Source organism: Antrostomus carolinensis, unplaced genomic scaffold, assembly GCF_000700745.2.
Source record: "Antrostomus carolinensis isolate BGI_N321 unplaced genomic scaffold, ASM70074v2 scaffold24263, whole genome shotgun sequence".
In the NCBI taxonomy this organism is placed as follows: domain Eukaryota; kingdom Metazoa; phylum Chordata; class Aves; order Caprimulgiformes; family Caprimulgidae; genus Antrostomus; species Antrostomus carolinensis.
In genome coordinates, this window is record NW_010304787.1 from 1 (window position 1) to 22,949 (window position 22,949).

Below are 22,949 nucleotides of genomic sequence, written 5' to 3' on the forward strand. Positions count from 1 at the left end.
CCAGCCTCTCCTTCCCCAGTCTGTATGGATATCCAGGGTTGCCACGTCGCAGGTGCTTCTCTTTGTTAAATTTCATACAGTCGGTGATCTTTTCCCTTTGCAGCATTCTTTGGATGCCAGGTCCCTTCTCCAGAAGACATAAGAGTAAATGCTTCCCAAAGGTGCTACCAGGACTGGGCAGCACCTAGCACATGGCTGCTGAAGGAGATGTTCAGGGAAGCCAAGGCTGCTACACATCCATCACGGAGCCTCCATGAGCAGATTCCATCAGCAGTGGAGATGATGCAATCTTCAGGGGGCGGCTGCTGCACAGCCTTTGCGAGGTCCATCTCCACTGGACCAGGACTTCAGAGCACAAAGTTTGTCAGGAGGTCACTTCAAGCAAGGTACTGTCTCCACCCGGGTGGCAGGAGGACAATTTGCAGGAGGAGGTAGAAAAGTGCTCACAAGTGTCAGGTGGGATAACGGAATGGACACTCAGAGCTGTGGCTCACTTCATTTATCATGTTATTATGTTTATTCCTCTACAATTTACAGGATAAAGCCAATCAGCAGGAGGGGATTTCTCTTCACATCACCAGCTGGAGCTGATTCTGCTCTGATTTTATATATTTTAAGCACTTTTTTCCCCCCACAGAGAGAAAAACCTCTGTTTATGCATATTTTTATTAGAGTTTTTCATTCCTGGTATCTAGGACAATGCTAAACTGTATCACAGAGGGGGAAACTGAAATCCAGTTTCATGAAACTAATAATATTAGAGATAATCAAAGAACTAAAATATTGTGCCTCTGCAACAAGAAAATGAATATTGAATGGTTCCAGCAATCCACCCCCGGTCTAAGGAGAGGCTGATATTTCACTATTGCATTTCTTACAAGGTATGTGGCACGTCTAATGAAATATTCTGATATCAAACTATCAGCCAAACAGTCTTAGAAGCAGCTATCCTCCACGCAGATGACACTACAGGTTAGACCCAAAGATTTGAATTCTGATACTTGTTTCTGCTTAGTCACACACAGATGTTTAGAGCTACTTAGGATTTCTTTGCTGTATTTCTTTGCTGTATTTAGATACTGTAATTTATTTTTTTACCTCTAGAAGTGAAAAAAAAAAATTAAAAAATCTAAGTTTTCAAGCATAATTCAATGACATCTCTACAGACAGGTCACCTAGACACATCTCTGGACGTTTATCTGATCTCCATAGTCTTGCTAATGGAAAGCTGAGGATCCCACACATATGATACTCAAAATCTGTTTAGCTACTGCAATGCTAAATGCCAACTGAAATGTGCATCAAGGGGCAGAAAGATCTGAATTAACAGTGTAGAGCTCACTTGCAATCACAAGAAAGAGTTAAAAGGAAAAGCTCCCACAGTAACTCCAGAGAAGTAAGGAAGTCTCTGAAACAAGTTTTCCATTCAAGAGAATAATCTTCATTTCTGCTGGGGAAGGTGTTTCATGTATCATGTACAAAAAATAATAATAATAAAACCTTATTTATCTATTAATTTTCTTCTGGAGGAAAAGAAAAGCATTAAACAGCCAAGCATACAATCTGTAGTGGAATGAATAGAGAAAAAATAAAAAAAACAATATGTGCATAATTGTATTGTCTCCATCTCCTACAACCTTCTCTAATCTATGAGTTAACACCTTAATCAAGTTTTTAGATTAATATTTTTAAAAGTAATGAGAGCAATAATACGCAAAATATAAAAGATGTATGTATGTATTTCCTTGCTGTTCTCACATCTTAGACTTCTCCAACTCCACTGAAGGCACCCAGATATATCACTCTTTCTGTTAATATTTATGGAAGAATATAATCTGCACTTTCAAAAGATTTGCTCATCTTTGATAAGAAAAGGAAATTACAGGCAATAATGCACCATGAAGTGGATCTCTCTCATGTAGTACAAGCTACCTCGAGGGCAGAGAGACAACTGCACGCTGACATTTCTCATTATACACGTGTCAAATTAAGGCTCATTAACTTAAAACCAAAAACTGTTCACTGCTTATTATTATAACTGGAATAGGAAAGTCAGGTTCTGCCCTCCCCCCAGCTGAAAATTAAATCAAATAATAATAGCAATAACCCAAAGGTCTTCACGCATCGGGAAAGTGGAACTAGTTTCTTATCAGTCACATCCCACCAAGCTGTAAATGGTTTAAAATGCAATTTTAACAACACTAGCCCAAAAGAGCCAAAAAAACAGTAAGAAAAACTCACATTTTACACTGGGAAATAAAAGCAGCAAGCACTTGACTAGGAAAATCCTCCTGAAGTTCATTTTCAGGGTCAAAAAAATCCCGTGTCGTCTTGTCTAACGTTAGCTCCTGGCAGGTGAAAGGATTTTCTGCTGTGAGCAAGCGGTCGCGGGATGTGTTGGTACAGCCCTCGTGCCTTCCTCCCCTCCTCCCAGCTCTCACCCTAGAACTTCTTGTTTCTAGCCCAGGCACAAAAACCATGGGCAGAGAAAACACTCTTGGTAGGGTGTTTTATCAGATGGAGACAAGGAAAATGCGCACTGAAAGGCAGGAATGTCCCCGAGGTCCGTTTACCCAGCTGGAGGGCCAGGCAGGACCCTCATCCCCTTCAATGTTCACCCAAAGGGTTCAACTCCAGCACCCACATGCCACCATCCTAGTGAGATGGATGTGGTTTTGGGGATGGTGCTGGAGGGGTGATGGGAATCGTTCTGCTCCCTCAGCAAGGGGAGAGCAAGCCCAGGACCCCCAGTGGGGAGCAGGTAGCTGATGGCTGTGGGACAACACGAGGAAAGGAGACACACTTCCCTTGGAAACCATCAGGATTGGCTTTGCATCAATGTCTGATCTGTGAGAGGCTGGCTGGTGCCACATGAAGATGTCCTGCAGGTACAGCTGGCCATTTGAGCAGGCTGCAAAAGAGGGATGAGCATGGGAGAGAATGAAAATACTGCCTTGGGTCTAGCCAGGAACCAGCCCTGAAGCTGGATGGTGTGGGAACAATAACAAGGAAAGAAGCTGGGAGAAGGCATGGGAGTTAAGTCCAAAAACACGTGAGAAGCTAATGAAGTCTTTATTCCTGATTCCAATGTGAAACAGATGGGGTGGTGAGGATTTTGAATCCTAACATCCCCAGCACAATCCCTCTGCTACACCGGCCACTGAAATCTTCCAGCTTTTTGTCACAGATGCAGACCAAGAAAGAAGACAGAAGAAAAGCTGTGGCGCAGATGATGTACAATATTAGATAAATCTTTCTCCTTCATTCTTCTTCCTTGAAGTTATAGGAAGGTCTTGTAAGACACCTCCTCCTCTCCAGCTTCGTCATCTCTTAACTGGTACTAACGCTGGTAAAAACTACGTCTTTGTGCACAAAAGGCAAACAAGAAACCAAAAACACACTGAAGTCACAGCGCCGCTGCCTCTGCACATCGCGGGAAAGCCTGGCTGCTCTTCCTTCTTGTTGTTATTGTTTCCTTACAAAGGACAGACAAGGGAGGCACAGGCGAAAGGAGAGAGGAAGCGACAGCAGCGAGATGACATTTCTGTGCCTGACCTCTAAACTCCATGGAGAGAAACAAGCTGAGGGCAGGAGCTGCTGCGTCCCCATGTCCAGGTATCTCCCAGCCAAGCAGACTGTGCCAGCAGCGCTGGCCCAGGGGGCTGTGGGGACCTCTCTCCAGGCACACAGTGGCAGGGACACGCAAGGTCTGTACGCTTGGAGACATCTGCTTCCAGCCTGAGCATCTCCAGGGCTTCAGACAAAGGCAGCAACTCCAATCTCTCCTGCTTTGCCTTTTTTTTCTGGGTCAGAAGGGACCTCTGGAGATCATCTAGTGATCTCCAAAGCAGGGTCACCCAGAGCAGGTCACACAGGAAAGCATCCAGGTGGGTTTGGAACATCTCCAGAGATGGAGACTCCAGACCCTCGGAGCCATCCTGCTAGCTGGATACTGCCAACAGGGATTGGGACAAATGAAATGCAAATGGAAAAGGGTGTGTGTGAAGGTGAGAGAGAGGAGAGATAAAGCTCCACAGTGGCAGAACAAGGCTTGAAGGATGCCCTGTATTCATAATGAAGGTCACTACTTCCAGTTTGCCATGCCCAGATGCCCCTGCTCTTGTAAAATCACAGGTGAGATGACTCAGACTGGAAGCCCCTATGCTCCAGCAGACCACACCAAACGTGGCAGCCTTTTTCCTGTTAGAGCAACAGGTAGACAGCAGCAAGAAACCACTCCCAAAGGATATAAACAGTCCATTCAAAAATGAGTTTGCTGTGAGCAGTGAAGAGGCACTCAAGAGAGGTGGTGAGTAGCTGATGTCCTCTGCCCACTCTGCATCACAGAAGTGACATCAGGCTTTGGTATTTCTGAGTACTTGGGTCTGTGTGCACAAAATCAACTTACTTAGAGATTTTGTGTAACAAAAATATAGCTGAGCCAGCAAAGGGGCACACCACCCACCTGCACCAAGGATTCTCCATGAGATGGAGCATCCTTCCATGGTCCAGCCTACCAAGCAGCCCTGTTTCTAACCAGCATCGGAACCCTCCTGCACCATCAGACCCAGCTGGACAAGGAGGAAGCACCCTGTGTCTCTAACCTCGGCCTTCCTGCCAGATGAGAAGTGGGGAAATGGCAATATCTTTGCAGTTTTACCCTCTCTTTCTTGAGGAGAAAGACAATGTCATGCTGCAGTCCTGACTGGGCTTCAATCCTCATTTTAGAAGAATGGATTTTCTGGATGTTATTGGGAGGGAAGCAATGGAAGTTCCTGCACTGATGTCTCTGCTTCCCTCCAAGTAAAGCCCCAAGGGAAGGTGTCAAGGACAGTGTGACTGAAGGTATCTCTGGAAAGCACAGCAGCTTTGGGCTACTGCCAGAGGAGCTCTAGAGGACAGCATATACCTTCAGCAATGGGATGTATGTCCTGAAAAGAGCTACATCAGGGAGCACTGGCAGAGCAACCCCAGCACCAACTGGTTTTGCTCCCCAAGAAGCAGGACAGGCACGGCGAGAGAGCGATTGCTCACCGCTCTGTGCTGACACAGCCCAAACACCAACCCAAGAGGACAAAGCGATAACCATGTTCTCATGCTCTTCTACTAGTTGCAAATGCTTTCTCTCCTACTCATTACACAGGAAGTAACTCTGCCAGGCTGAACACAAGCCAGCCAGTCTATAGACCGATAGAAAACAAGATATCTCCCAGTACAGTGGTGCTGGACCTGTCAGTCCACGCCTAAGGATGGGTGGGCCTCTGCTTAGCCCACTACATTGCTAAACATCTAAACATCTCCATCTTCTGACAGGCAGGAGAGCAGAGGACCGAGTGCAGCTGTGACACTGGCATTTCTGTGCAGCCGTTGCTGTCGCTGTGGTGGTGTTTCCACTGCAAAAGCCACAAAGCGCTGCAGTCACAGACGTTTGCTTTTGGCGCTTGCTCTCTCTCTTACTCCTCTGTTCTTTGCGTTACACGAAGCAGTTTCCTCCCAGGGAATGTATCGTACTTACATTTCCATGTAAAGGTGACAGACTCCCACACATCTGAAGGCAACAGCTCAAGAGACAATATGTAGCTTTCCCCAGCTCGAAGTCTTCAACTTAGTGATGAGCCAATAAACATTCATGTCTGAGGATTATTTTTTCTTAAAAAAAAGAGAGAATGTTGTTAGATCTACTAGAAAAAGAAGAGTACAAACACCCTTAGCATGTTCTTCTCAGGAAAGTCAGCGTGCAATAATTAGCCCATCTGCTAATTTGCACCATCTCCTCCGGTATGAAGCTTAGGTTGTATTAAATGGCATTTGCATGGGATGTTCTTCCCTGAAAGAAGTCAGACAGCCTGTTCTCACCACCACCCAAGATCCTCACCACCACCCGAGATCCTCACCACAAAAGACGACAAGAGTATTACAAATTCATACCTCTAAAAAGACAAGCCTTTGGTGAGACACAGTTAGTGAGCAGAGCGAATGTGCTCCTGATTGTAACACCAGCTGGGTGATATCATGTGGAGGAGAAGCTTTGGGTAAGACTAACCTTATTCTTGGGAGGTCTCCAGGGTTTGCACCCTATCCTGCAAGACTAAGAGCTGGGCTCTCTCTGGGCTGCCCTGGATGGTAGCTGAGGGTTTCATGATGGCACATTCCCTTCCCCTTTACTGTAGCTTTTTGTGGGCAGTGGCTGATGTGGGGAAGAAGCAAAGTCAGCCCTGGCAGGGAGAGTTGGCCCTGCACTGTGAAATGCCAAGGAACTGCTGGCTTCCACATACAGTTTCAGCCATTGGGCTGATGAAGGCCACGTACCACCTCCTCTTCACTTCTGGAAAGGAAGAAACCCCACGTTAATGGAACGGTGCAAATATGAAGATCATGAATTCAAAATAAAGCTTTCGACAAGGGTTTGATAGAGATGCTGACGTGGTGGCTGGGAGCCTGTTACGTGCAAACTCAGAAACTGCTTTGCCTGTGCGCAGTGGAAACATCCCCAAAATAGTCTTATTCTAGTAATTTCAGTGACGTTACTACTACTGCAAAACATGGTGCAGGCCAAGCAAAAGTTTGCTGGCACGATGCAATCAGTCTTACACAAGAAGCCAGATAGATGAACACAACAGCCTCTTCCAGTCTTAGCAGTGACAAATCCACAAAGATTTGTGTTAGCCACAGTATGGCCCTTCAACACCAGAGAGGGGATGGAGTAGCTACCCAAGGAAGACATTAGAAGAACAACTGCTTTTAGAAATATATGCAGGAAAGACAACTTGTTACTTCCATCTAAGTAATCTTTCAGTCAAGATCTGACAAGCTCCAGAAATCATCAGCTTCACAAATGCATGAATAACTGACATCTTCTACAATGTTTTATTCTATTATCCTATTATAACTCCAGAGGGGAGTGAGGGACAGTCCAAAACAGGTAGGTGTGAGGATGAAGAGTGATCCAGGACACTGAGCACAAAAAAAGTGGGTAATACATTTCAGTACTAAAGGCATTTATTCCTAGGAGGGGCCTTGAATGGTCTTGATGCAGTTCCCACACTGATCTTAACTTCACATGGAAGATCTTTACAACTGAAGATCTTAACTTCACATGGAAGCCATCAGCATAACTTAGAATCATTGTAGGGATTTGTCCCACCAGTGCAGCCCCTGGGATGCATGAGTGCAGGCATAAAATGTCCCTTCTCCTGGAAGACCTTGGATAAACCTCTCTGAAGCATCACTGTGGATTCCAAAATTACTGTCTTCAGTGACTGTAATTTATCTATTAGATGGTTGACCTATGATAGCAAACAGAAGCCCGTTATGTGGCCCTGTATATACCTATAATAAGGAGGTTTGGCCCTTATCACTAGGAAATTAAGAGGTAAACTTCTCAGAAACATCCAAGTGACCTGTCAGCACAGACTTGCTGCTGCACACTGAAGCGAAAAAAGAGGGTCCTGGTGTCTTTCACATCCCTTAGACAGATGCTCTTTGCACCATGCACATCTGGGGCCATGAGGTCCAGTGCAGCGCACAAGCCCTTTTTGCTGCTCAGTGCAGATCCCAACTTAGCAGCTCAGTTTCTCCTGATTTTTCTCTGGTCCTGCAAGTTTCGTGTTCACTATGAACCTAGTTTTGGCCCTTTCAGTGCACCAACCCACCTACTCCTGCCAGCAAGCTGAGAGGACAGCAATTGGGGCAGAAGACAGGAGCTGAGGCCCTTGCCATGGCAAGACAATGAGGTTTTGGCTAGTTGGCGCAGCAGGACACCCTGCCCTTCACAAAGCCCTGAGCAAGGTGGAAGTGGAACACCAGGACCAGACCCTGGTCTGGTCAGATCAGGCAGCACCCTCCCTCTTGCCTGGGTGACCCAGCCCCACATCAGGGCTTCAAAGCAACAGCAGACCCAGGTGGGCAGCTCCTTGGTGTGTGGGGACAACAGGACAGCAGGATGAGCTCACCCCATCCCAACCCCGCTGAGCATTGTTGCCAACCCACCACGCTGGCACAGGAAACGCCGGGCGGTTGCAGCAGGATGCTACACCAGCGTTAGCAAAGAGTGGGACTTTTCTACAGCTGAGGAAAGTACAGGCACAAAGCTGTCCATGTTTCTAAACATTTAGGGTTTAAGATCTCAATAAGGCAGGCAAGGGATGTTGTGCACAACACATCTGAGCACTGGGGGATCCGAGGCAAGCTGTGGCTTTTCACAGTATTTCTACCGAAGCAACACATGAGGCCCAACTCCCTCCATCACACTGCTGAGAGTCAGAAGGAAACCAGCACCTTGCAAGTTAGCAAGGTTAATGAGAGGCACCATCTCTCCTAGCAGTTTGGGTAAACCTCCTTCCTCACACCCTGGAGGAGAGAAGGCTGAGAAGAGACCTTATCAGTGTTGATAAATATCTAAAGGGCAGGTGTCAAGAGGATGGGGTCAGACTCTTCTCAGTGGTGGCCAGAGATAGGACAAGGGGCAACGGGCACAAGCTGGAACACAGGAGGTTCTGCTTAAACAGGACGAAAAACTTCTTCACTGTGAGGGTGCCAGAGCCCTGGGACAGGCTGCCCAGAGAGGGTGTGGAGTCTCCTTCTCTGGAGATGTTCCAAACCCACCTGGATGCTGTCCTGTGTGACCTGCTGTAGGGAACCTGCTTTGGCAGGGGGGTTGGACTGGATGATCTGCTGAGGTCCCTTCCAACCCTGACCATGCTGGGATTCTGTGAAATTACTTGCTCAGGTCAGCCAGCCAGTTGAAAGAAGGACAACAGACGGAATGAGAAGCTCCCATGACCCAAACTCCTGGCTCCCAACTACCTGCCTACAAAGCACCATCTAAAAGCACCTTCCATTCAGAGCACCTATTGCCACAAGCAAGGTCTCAGTGGTCAGGTTCAGGACAGCATCACCATTCTTTCCAGCCACCCCTTTTTGTTTCCATCACAGAAGAGCAGGCTTTTTGTTGACTATATGTCTCCTCACATCTCCTATATATGCTGCTTGCAGCAACTCAGTAAAAATTTGCTGAACCTTCGTGGTCATTTTGAAGAGCTGGAAGTCTACAGCGCAGCCTCAGTGGAAAGTATGTCCACACAGGTAGGATGCACTGGGTTGGAACTCCAGCTGCAGGGGTTATTTGTGTTATCTTGGAAGCTCCTTCAAGCTCTTCAGCATCAGTAATTCAGTATAAACACAGGCATCTACTTTCCTCTCTCACTGATGCTGTTTAACCATTGGGTTTTTTGGGTTTTTTTAAGATAGATGATATCAAATTGATGGCAGCGTTGACTCCTAGTGATATTCTCTCCAGCAAAGAAGGGCCTCTCCATCTACAGCTGGCTCTCCAGAGAAACAGGCATTTATATTTGTCAAATAACAAAGCTTTAAACTCTCAATATAAGGTAAGGAAACAAAACTCCTTATCAGAATCTACATCACCCGAAGAAAAAGAACTCAAACCCTCAAGAGCTGGGCAGGAAGATGTACCAACATAAGCTGAAGTTGCACAGCTTTCACTGTGGCCTCCTATGGCAGCAAGAGAAATCCTGACCCAGCTTGTGTACAGGAAGGAAAGGGAACAGACAAGTTCTTACCTGTATTCTTACCTAAAAGCTGCCTGGAGTCCTGCCTTCCCACCACCCTTCTTCCTGTACTTTCAGTAAAAACCATAATGAAACAATTATTAAATAACAGATCTTCAACACTTTCAAAACAAGTTAAAACCAGATCTTTTTATTAGGAAGAAAATCATCATGGGAAAAAGAAATAAAACCAAAACAACCCACCAAAAAAGAACAAGAGCTGGGCATGAACACATACAGTTAAAGGAAGAGCACAGGCTGCACAACTTCTCTCCTGACCTCACAGTAACACAAACCTTCACCCTGTTGCTGAACAGCACCTTCAGCAGGGAAGGACAGAAAACCAGCTGTGTCCTGTCTGCCTCCTAAAGATGTCTTGAGTTGCAGATTCCCATGTCCACGGGGAAAGTCCTTCTCAGGCTGGGGTTACACCAGCAAGGGTGCTAACTGCTTCCAGGGCAGCCCAGCCCTCCTGGGGCTGACAGAGCGAGGTGGCACTAGGGCAAGCTGGAGCCAGGACACACCAGCCCAGCAGGACAAGGTTGGCTCAGCTCTGTCACCCTCAGCACCCAAAACGCTGGAGTCTTCTCCAGTGCAGCTCATAGCACCGTTCAGCCTTCAAAGCATGTACTGGAGTCGAGTGTCCCCTGCCTGTCCCTGCCAGAAAGTGCAGAAGAGAAGCAAAGCTGACTACATCCCCCCATTTCGGTGACACTGGCCCCTGTTCACCCAGTATCACTGCCACCGGGCTGCTTACAGGCAGCTGCCACCCCAAGCAATCAGCGTCACATTTTTGTCACTCAACTCACAGCCTTTGAGGAATGTTTGTACTTGAAAGGAGATAGCACAGCACCATGAGGAAAAGAATTATTATCTCCCTCTTACCGTGGAAAATCTGATTCCTACAGCAGCCTTAAAAAGCAGAGACAGGCTGAATCACCACCGACACAGCACACAAGATCCAAAAATCTTCTAAACAGAGTCACAGGACAAGGAAACAACAAGAACAACCACCTATGGCTGGGCATCACCAATGCAGAGCTTTGCCATGGACATATGAAGGACTTCCAGGTAAGCATGCAGCCGCCCCACCAGCTCCCCAACCTGGGAGAGAAGCGTTCAGCTTGGGTTTGATTTTGCTGGGGTACTTGCAGACCTCATTGGGTGACATTTACAAGATTTACCTTAAATCTGTTTCCAAGGGATTCATGGCACAACGTCAGCACAATATAAAACAGGGAGACAATGAGAGAGGAAGAAAGGAATGCACCATACACCTCCCCATCCCTTTTGGCCCACCTCTGCTTCTACTCTACCATGCTTTTCTAACCCATTGGGCTAGTTTAGCACCAACATGCCTCACTTCCAACTACCAAACTGCACTTACCCAGTAAATACCCTGCTCTGGCAGTGCCTCCTGCAGCCTGACAGCCCTGCAACCCCCAGCAGCTTTGCTACCTGCTGCCTGGGACTGAGTCCTTGCCCTCTCCTCACCTCATCCTTCATCCCTGCAGGTCTACCCCAGCTGCTCCACTCACAAACCTCCCCTCAGCAGAAGAGGACATGCGTAGCAGCAAGACTTGCCTAAGAGATTCTATAAATTGCTGCCATCTGTGCAAATAACGCAGCACTGCAAAAGCTTAACATGCACAGGCAGATGGCCAGCTTCATCAGCCTGCAGTAGCTAAACCGTTACACCAAAGGCACTAATGCTTGCACTGCTGAACAATCTCAGCATCATAATGAATGTTTCTGCCAAAACTACACACCCAAGCCCCAGGCACCCTTCTGCTGCAAGCAAGCAAGCAAGCTAGTGACAGAGCTGTCTGAACTCACTGGCAACCCGAGCCCTTAGGTTCTGGTGAGAGGGAACAGGTATTCCCCTGCCATTACAGGGCATGGAGAGGTGAGCAAGCCAGCATCACCTCCCAGGGTCTGCGTGCAGCAGCCCCTGCCACCACTCCTGGCCCCACACAGCAAGCGGTGAGGGCCAAATCACAAAGAGTCTGGAGCCCAGAGGAGCGATTCAGATAAACACCTGGCACAGCAGATACTCAGCTGAAACCTCCTCCTTTTTTTCTTTTTTCTTTCTTTTTTTCTTTGCAGGGTCTGTGAAAAATGCCTGGAAATCTCCTGAGAAGAGGTTTTCTCAGGAAATTTCTAGTGGGTCCTTGTTTCTGCCTGGGACTGGCAGGCCACCTCAGTCTGCCTGTGACATCACCCTGCCCCATGCAGGAGATGCTGGTTGGCAAAGACATGGCAAAGTGTGGGGAGGGCAGGGAGCAGGAGGAACCCCTCATCTCATTTCAAGGTGGCCTCTAGGGCTCCACAGTTTAGCTGCAGGTCTATTAACAGGCAAAGCATCAAAGAGCTGCCCAGTTTTGTTTGTTAGTGAACCTGTCAGCCCATAGCACTGCGGCCTTGAAGCCACACATGTGCTTTTCTTTATATTTTCTTTTTTTTTTTTTTTTCCTTCTTTTTTTAAATGAGGTTAGCAGACCTGACACATCACATCTTTCCCCTGCTAAAATTTTCTGGAACAATTCTTGCACACAATGAGACTATGGGATGCAAAACACAGGTGTCATAGGCTTCAAAACAGGGTGGAACAGCAAGTATGCCAGATCAGTCATCAGTTGGATCCGGAAAACAGTCCGAAGCATTTTCCTGACTTTCCACATCAACTATGACCTCTGGGTCTGGCATTTCCTCAGGCTCTGTCTCCACTGGTAAGCTTTCTTCCACCAGCAGCTGGGGCTCAACACCTTGACCACTCCGGGCAGTGTCTGGAAAAGAAAGGAAACATGGTTTATAAGCACCCACACTATGCTCACCCTCATGGAAATCCTCTCTCCAGTCCCTGATGCTGCAGGCTGCCTGACCTTCTTGGTCCCCTCTCCCCACACATCTGCAAGCCAAATTCCAATTTTCTTTGTAATTTACTCATTTTTTGAGCTGCCCATCATGGCTTTAGACACTTTGATGCTAAAACTCTCTGGGCTCAACTGCCCAAAATATACCAAAATACCAAAGCCAAATCTATTCAGTTACACCTGAGTAATTAAAGCTGGCTAACAGCACACATTTCATATGTTCTCACATAAACAATTTCCACATGCATCTCTGCTTTTTACTTATTTGTAGAAAATTTAAATATGGGATACCTCAACTAGTCAAACTGATAATGTATAAATATTTTATTAAAAACAGAAATCTACACTTTTAAGTATATTAATATTAAACAACAACCTGAATTATTGCCTTTTTTTTTTATCTTGCACTATCTTAATGAGTAGTATTTAATATTTGGAAAGTAGAGCAAAGCAGCATCCAAGGTTAGACATAAAGCACAGCTGAGCTGCTGAGAGGCTGTGCATGGTACGGTGAAGAACACCAGAAGTGGAGACAGCAGTGCTGAGACCAGGCTATGACCTAGGTAATGTGGCTGCAGGTCACGATATCTCTGCTAGACCTACTTCAGCTGATGATGGTGCATTACTAGGGAAGATATTGACAACATTCATGTTTGTGCAACAAAACTGAGGGAAACATAATGCAAAAAGAGGAGTATTAATATCAAGCACTTGCAGAACAGATTTATGAAAGGTTTTTATCGCTGCACTCTCTTGATCATACTGTGCTAAAGCTGTGGGGTTCTTTGAAGGATTTAAAATGTGACCATATTCCCATTTTAGCACTAATTTAAGGAAATATACAAACCCAGCTTTGATGGGATCTAGCTGTGTTTGCAGCTCAGCATATTGGTGGATGCTGCCCTGAAGATGACTGCTTACAAAAACAATGCCAACTCTTATAGAATGTTACTGATGAGAAGCAGGGGGGTGTGATAAAATTGCAGGAAAACTGCTAAGTTTTGGGGGTTGCTGTTTTTGAGATGTGTATTTTAGCACAGGAGGTACTGGAACAGACAGTCTGTTGGCAGTACCCTCTGCAGGATGCTTATGAGATGGCTGCCACTACATCTCATGGCTGGGTGAGGGCAAGAGCTACTCCTGTGCAGAAGCTGAGTATGAGTAAGGTACTGATAAATGACCTGCTGCAACCTCTGTCATCTGGACAAGAGGCAGCACCTTCCCTGCACTAGTAAGCCCCAGACCCTTCTCTACTGTCAGTTCCTCCCCCATCAGCCACACACATCCACTTTGGCCTTCACCCTCCTAAACAAGCTATTTGTCCACCTTAAAACAACTCACTGGACCCACCAGGCTTTGGGGGACAGTCGATTTGGGCAGCTTGAACCTCGATGTGGTCTCCATTAGGTGGGCTCTTCACACCTTCACTGGAGACCAGGGACATTGTTAGTCCATCATCCTTCTCCTCCTCTGTAAAACCAAAACCAGAGAATTGAAGGAAAGAGATCCCTCACATCCCAGCAGCCTCGGCACATTCATCACGAGGCCAGACCACCAACACATGCTTGGATCTCCTCCTCGTGTGGCGCTGGCTCCATTCCCAGAGCAGACAGATGCCGAGTACACAGCGCCATTGCCAAGCTGTCAGAGACCAGCTTGGCCATGCTGGCAGGATCACAGCTTGAAGTGGCCTCACTGGGCATGGGCAGATTGCACTCAGGGACTGGTGCTGACAAAGGACTGCCATCAGAAGCCTTCAGGTCATTTCAGGATCAGACCTGAATGAGGCTCATTTTTCTTGCCCATAGAAAAGGTTTTGCTCTGTTTCTTTCTGGCCAGGAGCACATGGTGGCAAATGTGAGGTGAAAAAAGGAAAATCAAGGTTTAATTCAAGACCCCACTGATCTTAACAGTTGCCTATCAGCAGCTTTCTGCTCCACCAGGTCAAGGGAGGGCTGGAAGACAAGTAGCCACCCAGCTGAGACCAGTTTATGCTGAGGCTATTTCAACCTCAGCCTGCACAAACATAGTCCTCTGTGAGACTCATCCCAGTGGGCAACAGCATTCTCCACTCACCTGAAGGCACTGGGATGAACTTGTGTTTCCTCTTCATGCAGCAACATATGACTGAGGACACAGCCACCAGCAGGATAACCGCACCCCCTGCGCACGCTGCCAGGATGTAAATGAACCACGGGTACTGCAGCAGGTCTCCTGTGAGAAGGACATGGCATTGATAGTTACCAGGGTGGACAAGCTGCTTTCTCCAAACAGGAGAAACCCTGCAGCCAGATTAGAGCATTACTGGTGCTTTGGTTTGGACCAGGGGAGCTGATATGAGAACTATAGCACATTGTGATTTATGTCATATCATTTAATCATCATGTAGAATTTTTCATTAAGAGGCTTGTGTGACTAAGCTGTGTGCATTTGTTTCTGCCTGCTCTGACCAGTAACACCTAAGATAATTTGAAAGTGTTAATCAAATTGAACAAGGAAGGTGGTGGTTTGAAAGATAATTACATTTCAACAAGTTTTATGGAAACAGGCAGCTGAGAAGAGGAGGGAGACCTAAGCTAGCATGTCCTGCTAAAAAAAAAAGAAAAGCTGCAGTCTGCCCTCAGAGCTTGTATTATGCCCCAGAGAATCCACTTAGGACAGCCATGTAATGACTATGCCAATCTCAAAGCAAGGCTGATCAGAGCCTGCACCTCCTCAGGCACCAGAGACTCCAGCCACCCCAGTCAGAGCTGCAGGAAACCAGCTTCACTGCTGCTCGGGGAAGGATTTCTCTTTATCCTCCTTCCCAAGAGATCATGCACAATGCCTGTATTATGCCCCAGAGAATCCACTTAGGACAGCCATGTAATGACTATGCCAATCTCAAAGCAAGGCTGATCAGAGCCTGCACCTCCTCAGGCACCAGAGACTCCAGCCACCCCAGTCAGAGCTGCAGGAAACCAGCTTCACTGCTGCTCGGGGAAGGATTTCTCTTTATCCTCCTTCCCAAGAGATCATGCACAATGCCTAGCAGGAGGTGAAGGCCACAGATGGCTGAGCAGAAGGCCACACACAAGTTGGTGGTGGTTATTACCCAGTTCAGAGTTGCTTTGAGGGGTCAACTTGCACATAGGTTGCTGCTGAGCAGGGAAGCTGGTAGAGGGCATCACAGATTTGCAGAAAATAGACCAGTCCAGACTTGCACCTTCAGTGAGGTTATTTGCTCCAACCTGAGGGCAGCCAGTAGGAAAACTCTTCTTCCCATACAAAAAAAGCCATACAGCTCAACTATTGCTATATACAAATTCCTTAAAACTCCTTAAGTAAACCTACACTATCCCTTTTTTAATCATTTGGCTTCTTTTCGGTTACACACACGCCCACACTGCAGAAACCATCAGGCTCATGTGGAGCTGGTTTTCAAGACCCCCAAAGGTACAAATTCCTGTGTATTCCCAGAGGCTGGGAAGTGTTTCAAACATTCCAGGACTTCCTACACGCTGTCATAGTCCACATACTCACCAGAACAGTAAAAACAACTGTAGACAGGTGCTCCTGTGTGTGGAATCACACATACTCAAAAGTATTTGCAGAGTGCTCGTTCCAGTCTCTTTAGGAGCAGTTACCAAGTTCAAAAAAAATCTATACTCAAAACTTAAACTTTCAGCAAATGAGAAATCATTTCCCTAATAATTTTTTTTTCCCCTTTTTGATGAAAGATGAGAGAATACTGTCAAAGGCATAAATATATGTTGGAAATATTTTTCATGAATATTTTTTCCTAAAAATTTCTGGTTTGTTATAAAGGTCGTCTTGAGATAAAATCTTGTGTTAAAAATCAGTACTAAACAAGTAATAAATCAATAAAAGCGTTTTATATATGTTGACTTGTTAACTTCTGAATTCTCTCCTTTAGATACTGAATAATCAGAGCCCTTTGATACCTGGGAAGTTTACAATATTTCTGCCAAATTGTTTTATGCTAACAATTTTCAAAATTCATTTCATCAGCCAACAAGTTGCCCAAATAGGTGTTTTTACACAGATCTTACACCTACAGTGGAAAAACTATATTCAGCCCTTTTTTTGGAGCAAATAATAACCCACAGAAATAATGAATTAGTCTTTAATTAATGAAACTGAACTCATTTCTCTCTTTATTTTACTAGTATTCAGAATGGCTTTAGTTAACTTTTTACAAATGCGGTTGCACTTGGTGATTAAAAACGAGACTTGTTGCTACTTTCTTGCTCTCAGACTCTTCCAAATATGTGTTGATGCACGTGTCCATCCCAAAAGAGCTACCACTAAATTCCCCCGTGGGCTTCAAGAGGAAATGAGGAACTGATATCAGACCCAGGGGACTGGGCAGCCACCCAGAATAAACAATGGTAACCGCCAGCACTTGCGTGATTTATCACTGGGCTTGATGGAACAGCTCATGGATGTTCGCTTCCTCGCTCCACAGGGATCTTGGCCAACTTGTGTCTGACTACGCTGAACAACCTCTGACCAATTTAACAGGACAAAATGAAGATCACTGCTCCACAATCACAAGTGCCAAACTTGTACAGCATTTCTGTTGCATGCCATCACACATGACACAGGGTTTATGTCAGATGCCAAACTTGTACAGCATTTCTGTTGCCATCACACATGACACAGGGTTTATGTCAGTCATTTTGCTTTCACACCAAGTATATGCCAACCATAGAAGAAAAGAGTATCTGCTATGGAGGTGCAGCATCTCAGACAGGTTTTAAAATGCTAGGTGCTATTGCTCAGTACAATTTCTCTAGTAGCAAAGGTGATTCAACTAATTACAGCTAAATTAGTCAAAAAGCTTATGGTGAAATTATGCCACTCTGATGTAGTTTTGATGACCATCTTTGCTGCTAGAGGAGAGAAAAACCTTCACTACTGGAGATGCAAGTGAAATCACACCCAAGGTGATCTAATAATTATTTTTTTTTAAATAAATGTGAGCTTACAACACAGACCAGTGCTTTGCATCATGAGGTTCTGGCAATTTTGATCAGTCCTAGGATCCAGAATTTCTGTCTCGTTAAACTATGGCCTCATTCAAGCAGAGTACTTGGGATTTATGGATAAAGTCACAGCCTTCTCACAGAACTACATATCCAAGCAGGGACACAGAGGGGAAAAAAACCCCTATATTTTGTAAGTAAATGACTTATGTATTTACCCCACTTCTGATGGTGTGGGGCTGATGGAGAGACATTTGCATAGACTGGTAAATCTTTGTGTGACTGGCCTAGAGAAAAAGAAAAGAGACAAGGCAAAACACCTCAGCTGAGTCCAGCAGCAACAGGGCTGAACCAGCGAGGTGTTTGCACAGGAATGGTGCAGAAACTGGAAGGCTGGCTGGGTAGTGGATAAATGTCAGAGCAGGAAGCAGGTCGTGTTTCTAAACCAGCACAGAGGATCGGTGCACAGGAGGGTGCAAGGTCTCCATCACTGGCAAGTAGGAAAACAGACAGATAGAGATCCACCCTTACAGCAGAGCTGGGTAAAAGGGCCTCCTGAACAAACTGTCATCCCTTCTGCTGTTGTAGGCTGTGTCAGTCCGAGACACAAGAGGGAGAAGGAAGTCAAGGGGACACTTTCTAAAGGGAGGATGTGGCAAGTCTGGAAGGCAGCTGTCAGAGGACAGAAGAGTTCAGTATTACCAGGCAGCAACAACTCCTTAGTTTTCTGCCAAAAGAGACTAAAAGATTTTCTAGAGATGCTGTTACTCACCATAGCTGCAAGACAGCACAATGGGCCTGGTCCTTGTGATGCTGTTCCCGTGATAAACCTCACACACAAATTCCCCAGGCACGGTTTTCTCCAGGTGAACCTTCTTCCCACCATCCTTAACACAAGCCTCAGGGGCGCTCAGCGCGGTGCCGTTCAGCAGCCACCGAAAGCTGGTGCTCTGGTTGCTGGTCACGTTGCAGGACAACTCTCCAGTCCCATTAGGGAAGCACTGGATACCAATGGTCGGCTCTGGTCACACACAGCACAAGGCAATGGGAACAGGGAGGAAAGAGAAAGGTGAGGAGCTGGACAGGAGCTTCCCTTACCATCAGTCTTACTACCACCACATTTACTAGTAGCCAGGGAGCACAGAAATAAGTAACCAGACTCTTCAGTGCCTGTCCCCAGCCCTGAAATGCTTAGCAGTGCCCACCCAGCCCTGCTAGTGATTTGTGGTCCCTATTTTGGGGATGCCATAAAAATCTGGCATCTCTTCATTCTCCTTATTGAAATTGAAAAAGTAAAAAATAAAAGTCCCCGAACTGAGAGGACACTGGAAACATCCAAAGCATCTGCCAGCCAGAGGCTTCTTCTGGAATCAGCAGATAACCATCGCTTTGGAGGGGACTCAGCCCTCTCCTTCATCAGAGGTTTGTACTTTTGCTGTCACTCTGCCTCATCTTCCATTTTAGAGAGGAACTAGTACAAATCATGCCCAACACAGGTATCAACATCAGACAGCTGCAGTTAGATAGGATGACCCAGACTAGGACAATTTAAAATGAAGTAACAAATCATTGATCTTACTTACATTTTCCTGAATGTCTCTCAGTCTACTACAAGGAGTCAACCTATTTCCTACATTTGCCACTTTGCAAATACAGACTAGACAGAGAAATGGTACAGGTTTTATGACAGTAAGAGCCACACTGAGAATATCTATGCAAATATCCACATAAATAAGCTCAGAAATCACTTTCTTCAACTAAGACGTCATCTTCAGATAAAATTCACCACCTTTGCTGTGAAATTGTTTGCCTGACTTAGGTGTGGCAGCAGAACACAAGGAAGAGACACAAGCTCCCAAAGTTAATCCACTGAAATGGAAGTAACAGCCAGGACACTTCTGCAGTCGTTGTCTACTAAGCCCCTGATCTTCATGCCGAGTCACATCTTTGACCTGCTCTCTGCAGCAGTTCCGCCTGTTTGCACCCGAAAGGTGTCAGGGATTCATTTGTCTTCACCGAGACCAGTTTGCTCAGACATTTTCATTACAATTTCATACGCTTCAGTTTCTTTTAGAAGCTTGTGTAAGTGAAAGCCCTGCAAAAGGAACGGTGGAGACAAGGACCAAAGCAACGACCGCTGGCTATCTGGAGCCCTGTTCAGCGGTGGGAGCAAAGCCTTCTCCATATTATCCCAAGCAATGAGCTGGATCCTGGACAGAAGTGACTCTGTTTCTGTCTTCCCACCCCACAGGTGGATAATCAGGTACATGAAGGGGAGTAGCAACTAGGAGGAGAGTAGGCAGACGGGCATGCTAAGGTACCTATGGCTGGTCTTTTGACCAGATCCCAAAGATGCTGACCTCCAAGCTGCTCAGGGGAAGATAAGAATCAGAAAGTCACACCTGGATTCCTTTAGTATCTTTCCTTGGCTGCATGAAGCAGGGGAAAAAGCACATTGTCCCGAACTGGTGACTCTCAACCTTCAAACATGCTTACAAATAACAGATGATGGTCTCATTACAATATGCAGAGGATGCCACAAGTTACAATCCTTGTGTGCTTCAGGCTGCTGTAACATTACAGATGCCATCTTGAATGCCCTGGGACAGAACTGCCCAAGGCTTAGAATATTAGAAGTTGCAATGTGTTCTCAACTTGCACACCACAACCCAGACCTGCACAAAAGTCCAGTTTCCAGAGCCAAGTCAGGTAGAATTAACTCCTTAAGGAAGTGTGTCCACAGGCAGCAATGTGCTGTTGGTCAGTGAGAGCTTTTGTGAGAGACGTCAGGAAGAGCACTCTGGAAATGGACTGAAATCTCCAGCTACACGTCTACACACTGTAGGCTCAATTTTACAAACACTTCACGCTGCTGTCTCCAACATCAGGGAAAAATAGCACGTAGCTCAACTGACTGGCTACTTCAAAGAAGGCTCAACAGACAGGAGAGACTGACAACTGCAAAAAGCATCCCTCAGTTTTACACTCACCATTACTACTCCCTGAGGTGTCGGAGGCTTACAAAGCTGTCCCAGAAGCACCTATAGCTCCTGCAAGCTCAAGCAGTCTCTTAGGAAGCATTTTAAGGCACCAGCTTCCAGCTAGGCTCACAAGTTCAAAACCTCTTTGTTGTTAAGAAAGCCACTTACCAAATACTTTCAGTGTAAAAAATCTGGTGGTGTTGTGAAAAACAAACTCGTATTTTCCTTCGTCCTCTTTCTCCACACTCTTCAGCACCAGGGAGCCATTCTCCAAGCTCAGGCATCTGCCAGCAGAATTGCCACACTCAGCCAGCAAAGTATCATTTACGACAGCTGTCAAGCATCTCACGTCCCTCTTGCTCATTCTGGAGAGGTTCTGCAGACTTGGAATTCCCACAGAAAACACTGCTGAGCCACCACTGAGCACACTGGTCCAGGTGACAGAGCCTGAAAGGAGAGGCATAGAGTGTGAGCAGTGAGCTTGCCATGTCCATCCATCCCCTCTCAGATGCTTCCCAGAAAGGGAAATGTCCAGGTGAGACACAAAAGGGAGAGCCATCTCTAATGAAAGACTGGGTTCACCAGTAATTACAAATCAAAGGAGTGGGAAGCCTTCTATAAAGGCCAGCTTTCCCCTTGAGAACACGGGAGTGGCAGGCACACCAAGCACACAGGACGATGGAAAGCTGAGCAGCTGCTCTTTTCTCTCCTCAAATTTGACATGATCATCTACCACCCCCCATCAGAGCTGAGAAACTCTGCAAGGGAAGATCCTCAGGGCATCGGTGCCATGGATCTTGTACAGAGGGTAGCAAAACCAACTGCTGCCCGCACAGCTGCTTTTACTCAATGAATAAGGTGGCAGTTTTAACTCAAACAAGTCTCACAGTATCCTTGTGCATTATGAAACGGCTGTGCACAAATCAGAGATGCTAAATGGCAGGGTGACAGAGGGTGACAGCAGCCTGGGGACTAACCCAAGGTCACACCGAGCGTTAAGAGCGGGGACCATGTTGCTCTCCAGCCCCTCCAGCCAGCGTTCTGCACACAAGGACCTGACGTTCTCTGCTGAAGTGTTTTTACAGATGCTGAGAAAGTACTATATTGTTAGTTATCATTAATTTACTACAAAAATAATCTGTCTTACTTTGGTCTGACTGCCCCTTTCATGCATTAGTAGTTACACTATTTGATGTCTCCCCAAATCTAGTCGAGTCCTTAAAAGATCTTGAAGCGAAATTAAGGTGTCTGCTCATCTAGGCAAATCTATGTCAACTTCAGAAAGAAAAATCCCACTTACCATGAGTAACAGTTATTATCACCAGCAAGCACTGCAGAGCAAAAGGAGAGCTGAAATCCATTTTAAAGAGCTCCTTGCATCATATGCTGAGAAGACGATCTGGCTCCAGAGCTCAGCGAATATAGCGTTCAGGAAATGATGTCAGAAGCAAGAGTGAAAAAAAAAAAAATAGAAAAGAACAGAAACTCCATAGTGGACAGCTTGAATAATGTTTCAAAATAGACCTGCAAGGTTTTGGGTGACTAACTCGGGCTGAACCAACGCGAGCCACAATGTGCTCTGCAAAGTCCTGCACCTTGGAGCTAGCTGCAAGTGTGAGAACAGGGCTGAGAGGTACGAAGAGACAAAAATATCTCCTGGTCAGCTCACCCCATTTAGGAAGACGCTAACGCCAAGATCAGGCAAAAGCAAACCAGCTTTTCTTTCAGCCTTTCCCAGTTTATCAAAGTAGAGCATCCCACCCAGGAAAGAGAAATCAGTCCAGTCAGATAAAGCACTGCACACGCAGACCAGCTGATTTTCTGAAATACCAACAATAATCACTCAAGGTCAGTCTCACCAGCAGGAGGTGTGGGAGAAGATTCTCCCTCTGTCAGCAAAGGCTTTGCTGGTCTCTTCTAGTGACCCAACGCTACCTGCCATGCAGGAAAGGGCTCCAAACAGCCATCACAGGCAAAGAATAAGGGTTATAGGAAGTTAAGTTGCATTGAAAAACTGGACTGAATGCAGCCCAAAAGCCATCCCACCTCTATTTGGGGTGCAGAGCCCAGAGATGAGACTGAAAAGCCAATCTTGGAAACCTGCTGTGAACCAGCTGTCTACAGGGCCACACAGGGTCAGATAATTTGTTGGCACTTGTTATAGAATCATAGAATGGTTTGGGTTGGAAGGGACCTTAAAGCTCATCCAGTTCCAACCCCCCTGCCAGCAGCAGGGACACCTTCCACTAGACCAGGTTGCTCAAAGCCTCATCCAACCTGGCCTTCAACACTTCCAGGAAGGAGCAGCCACAGCTTCTCTGGGCAACCTGGGCCAGTGTCTGACCACCCTCACAGCAAAGAATTTCTTCCCAATATCTAATCTAAACCTCCCCTCTTTCATTTTAAAGCCATTTCCCCTTGTTCTGTCACTAACTGCTCTGCACTATTTTTCAAACAATTTGGCTCTGCTTGGTAATATCACATTTTAGCCAGTGGTTTGACCCCTCTGACCTCTCAGCAATGACAATTACATCTCAC

At 46.2% G+C, this 22,949-nt stretch overlaps 1 protein-coding gene across 1 annotated transcript; it reads right to left on the reverse strand.

The window, feature by feature from the left end:
- Positions 1-12,194: 12,194 nt before the first annotated feature.
- LOC104517423 (uncharacterized) lies at positions 12,195-21,772 on the reverse strand. Its single transcript, XM_010164586.1, has 6 exons — positions 21,712-21,772; positions 20,580-20,858; positions 18,203-18,451; positions 14,519-14,656; positions 13,793-13,912; positions 12,195-12,355 (listed from the first exon to the last, which is right to left on the reverse strand). Exons 1-6 carry the CDS (start codon positions 21,770-21,772, stop codon positions 12,195-12,197), a joined length of 1,008 nt encoding a protein of 335 aa, XP_010162888.1.
- Positions 21,773-22,949: the final 1,177 nt, after the last annotated feature.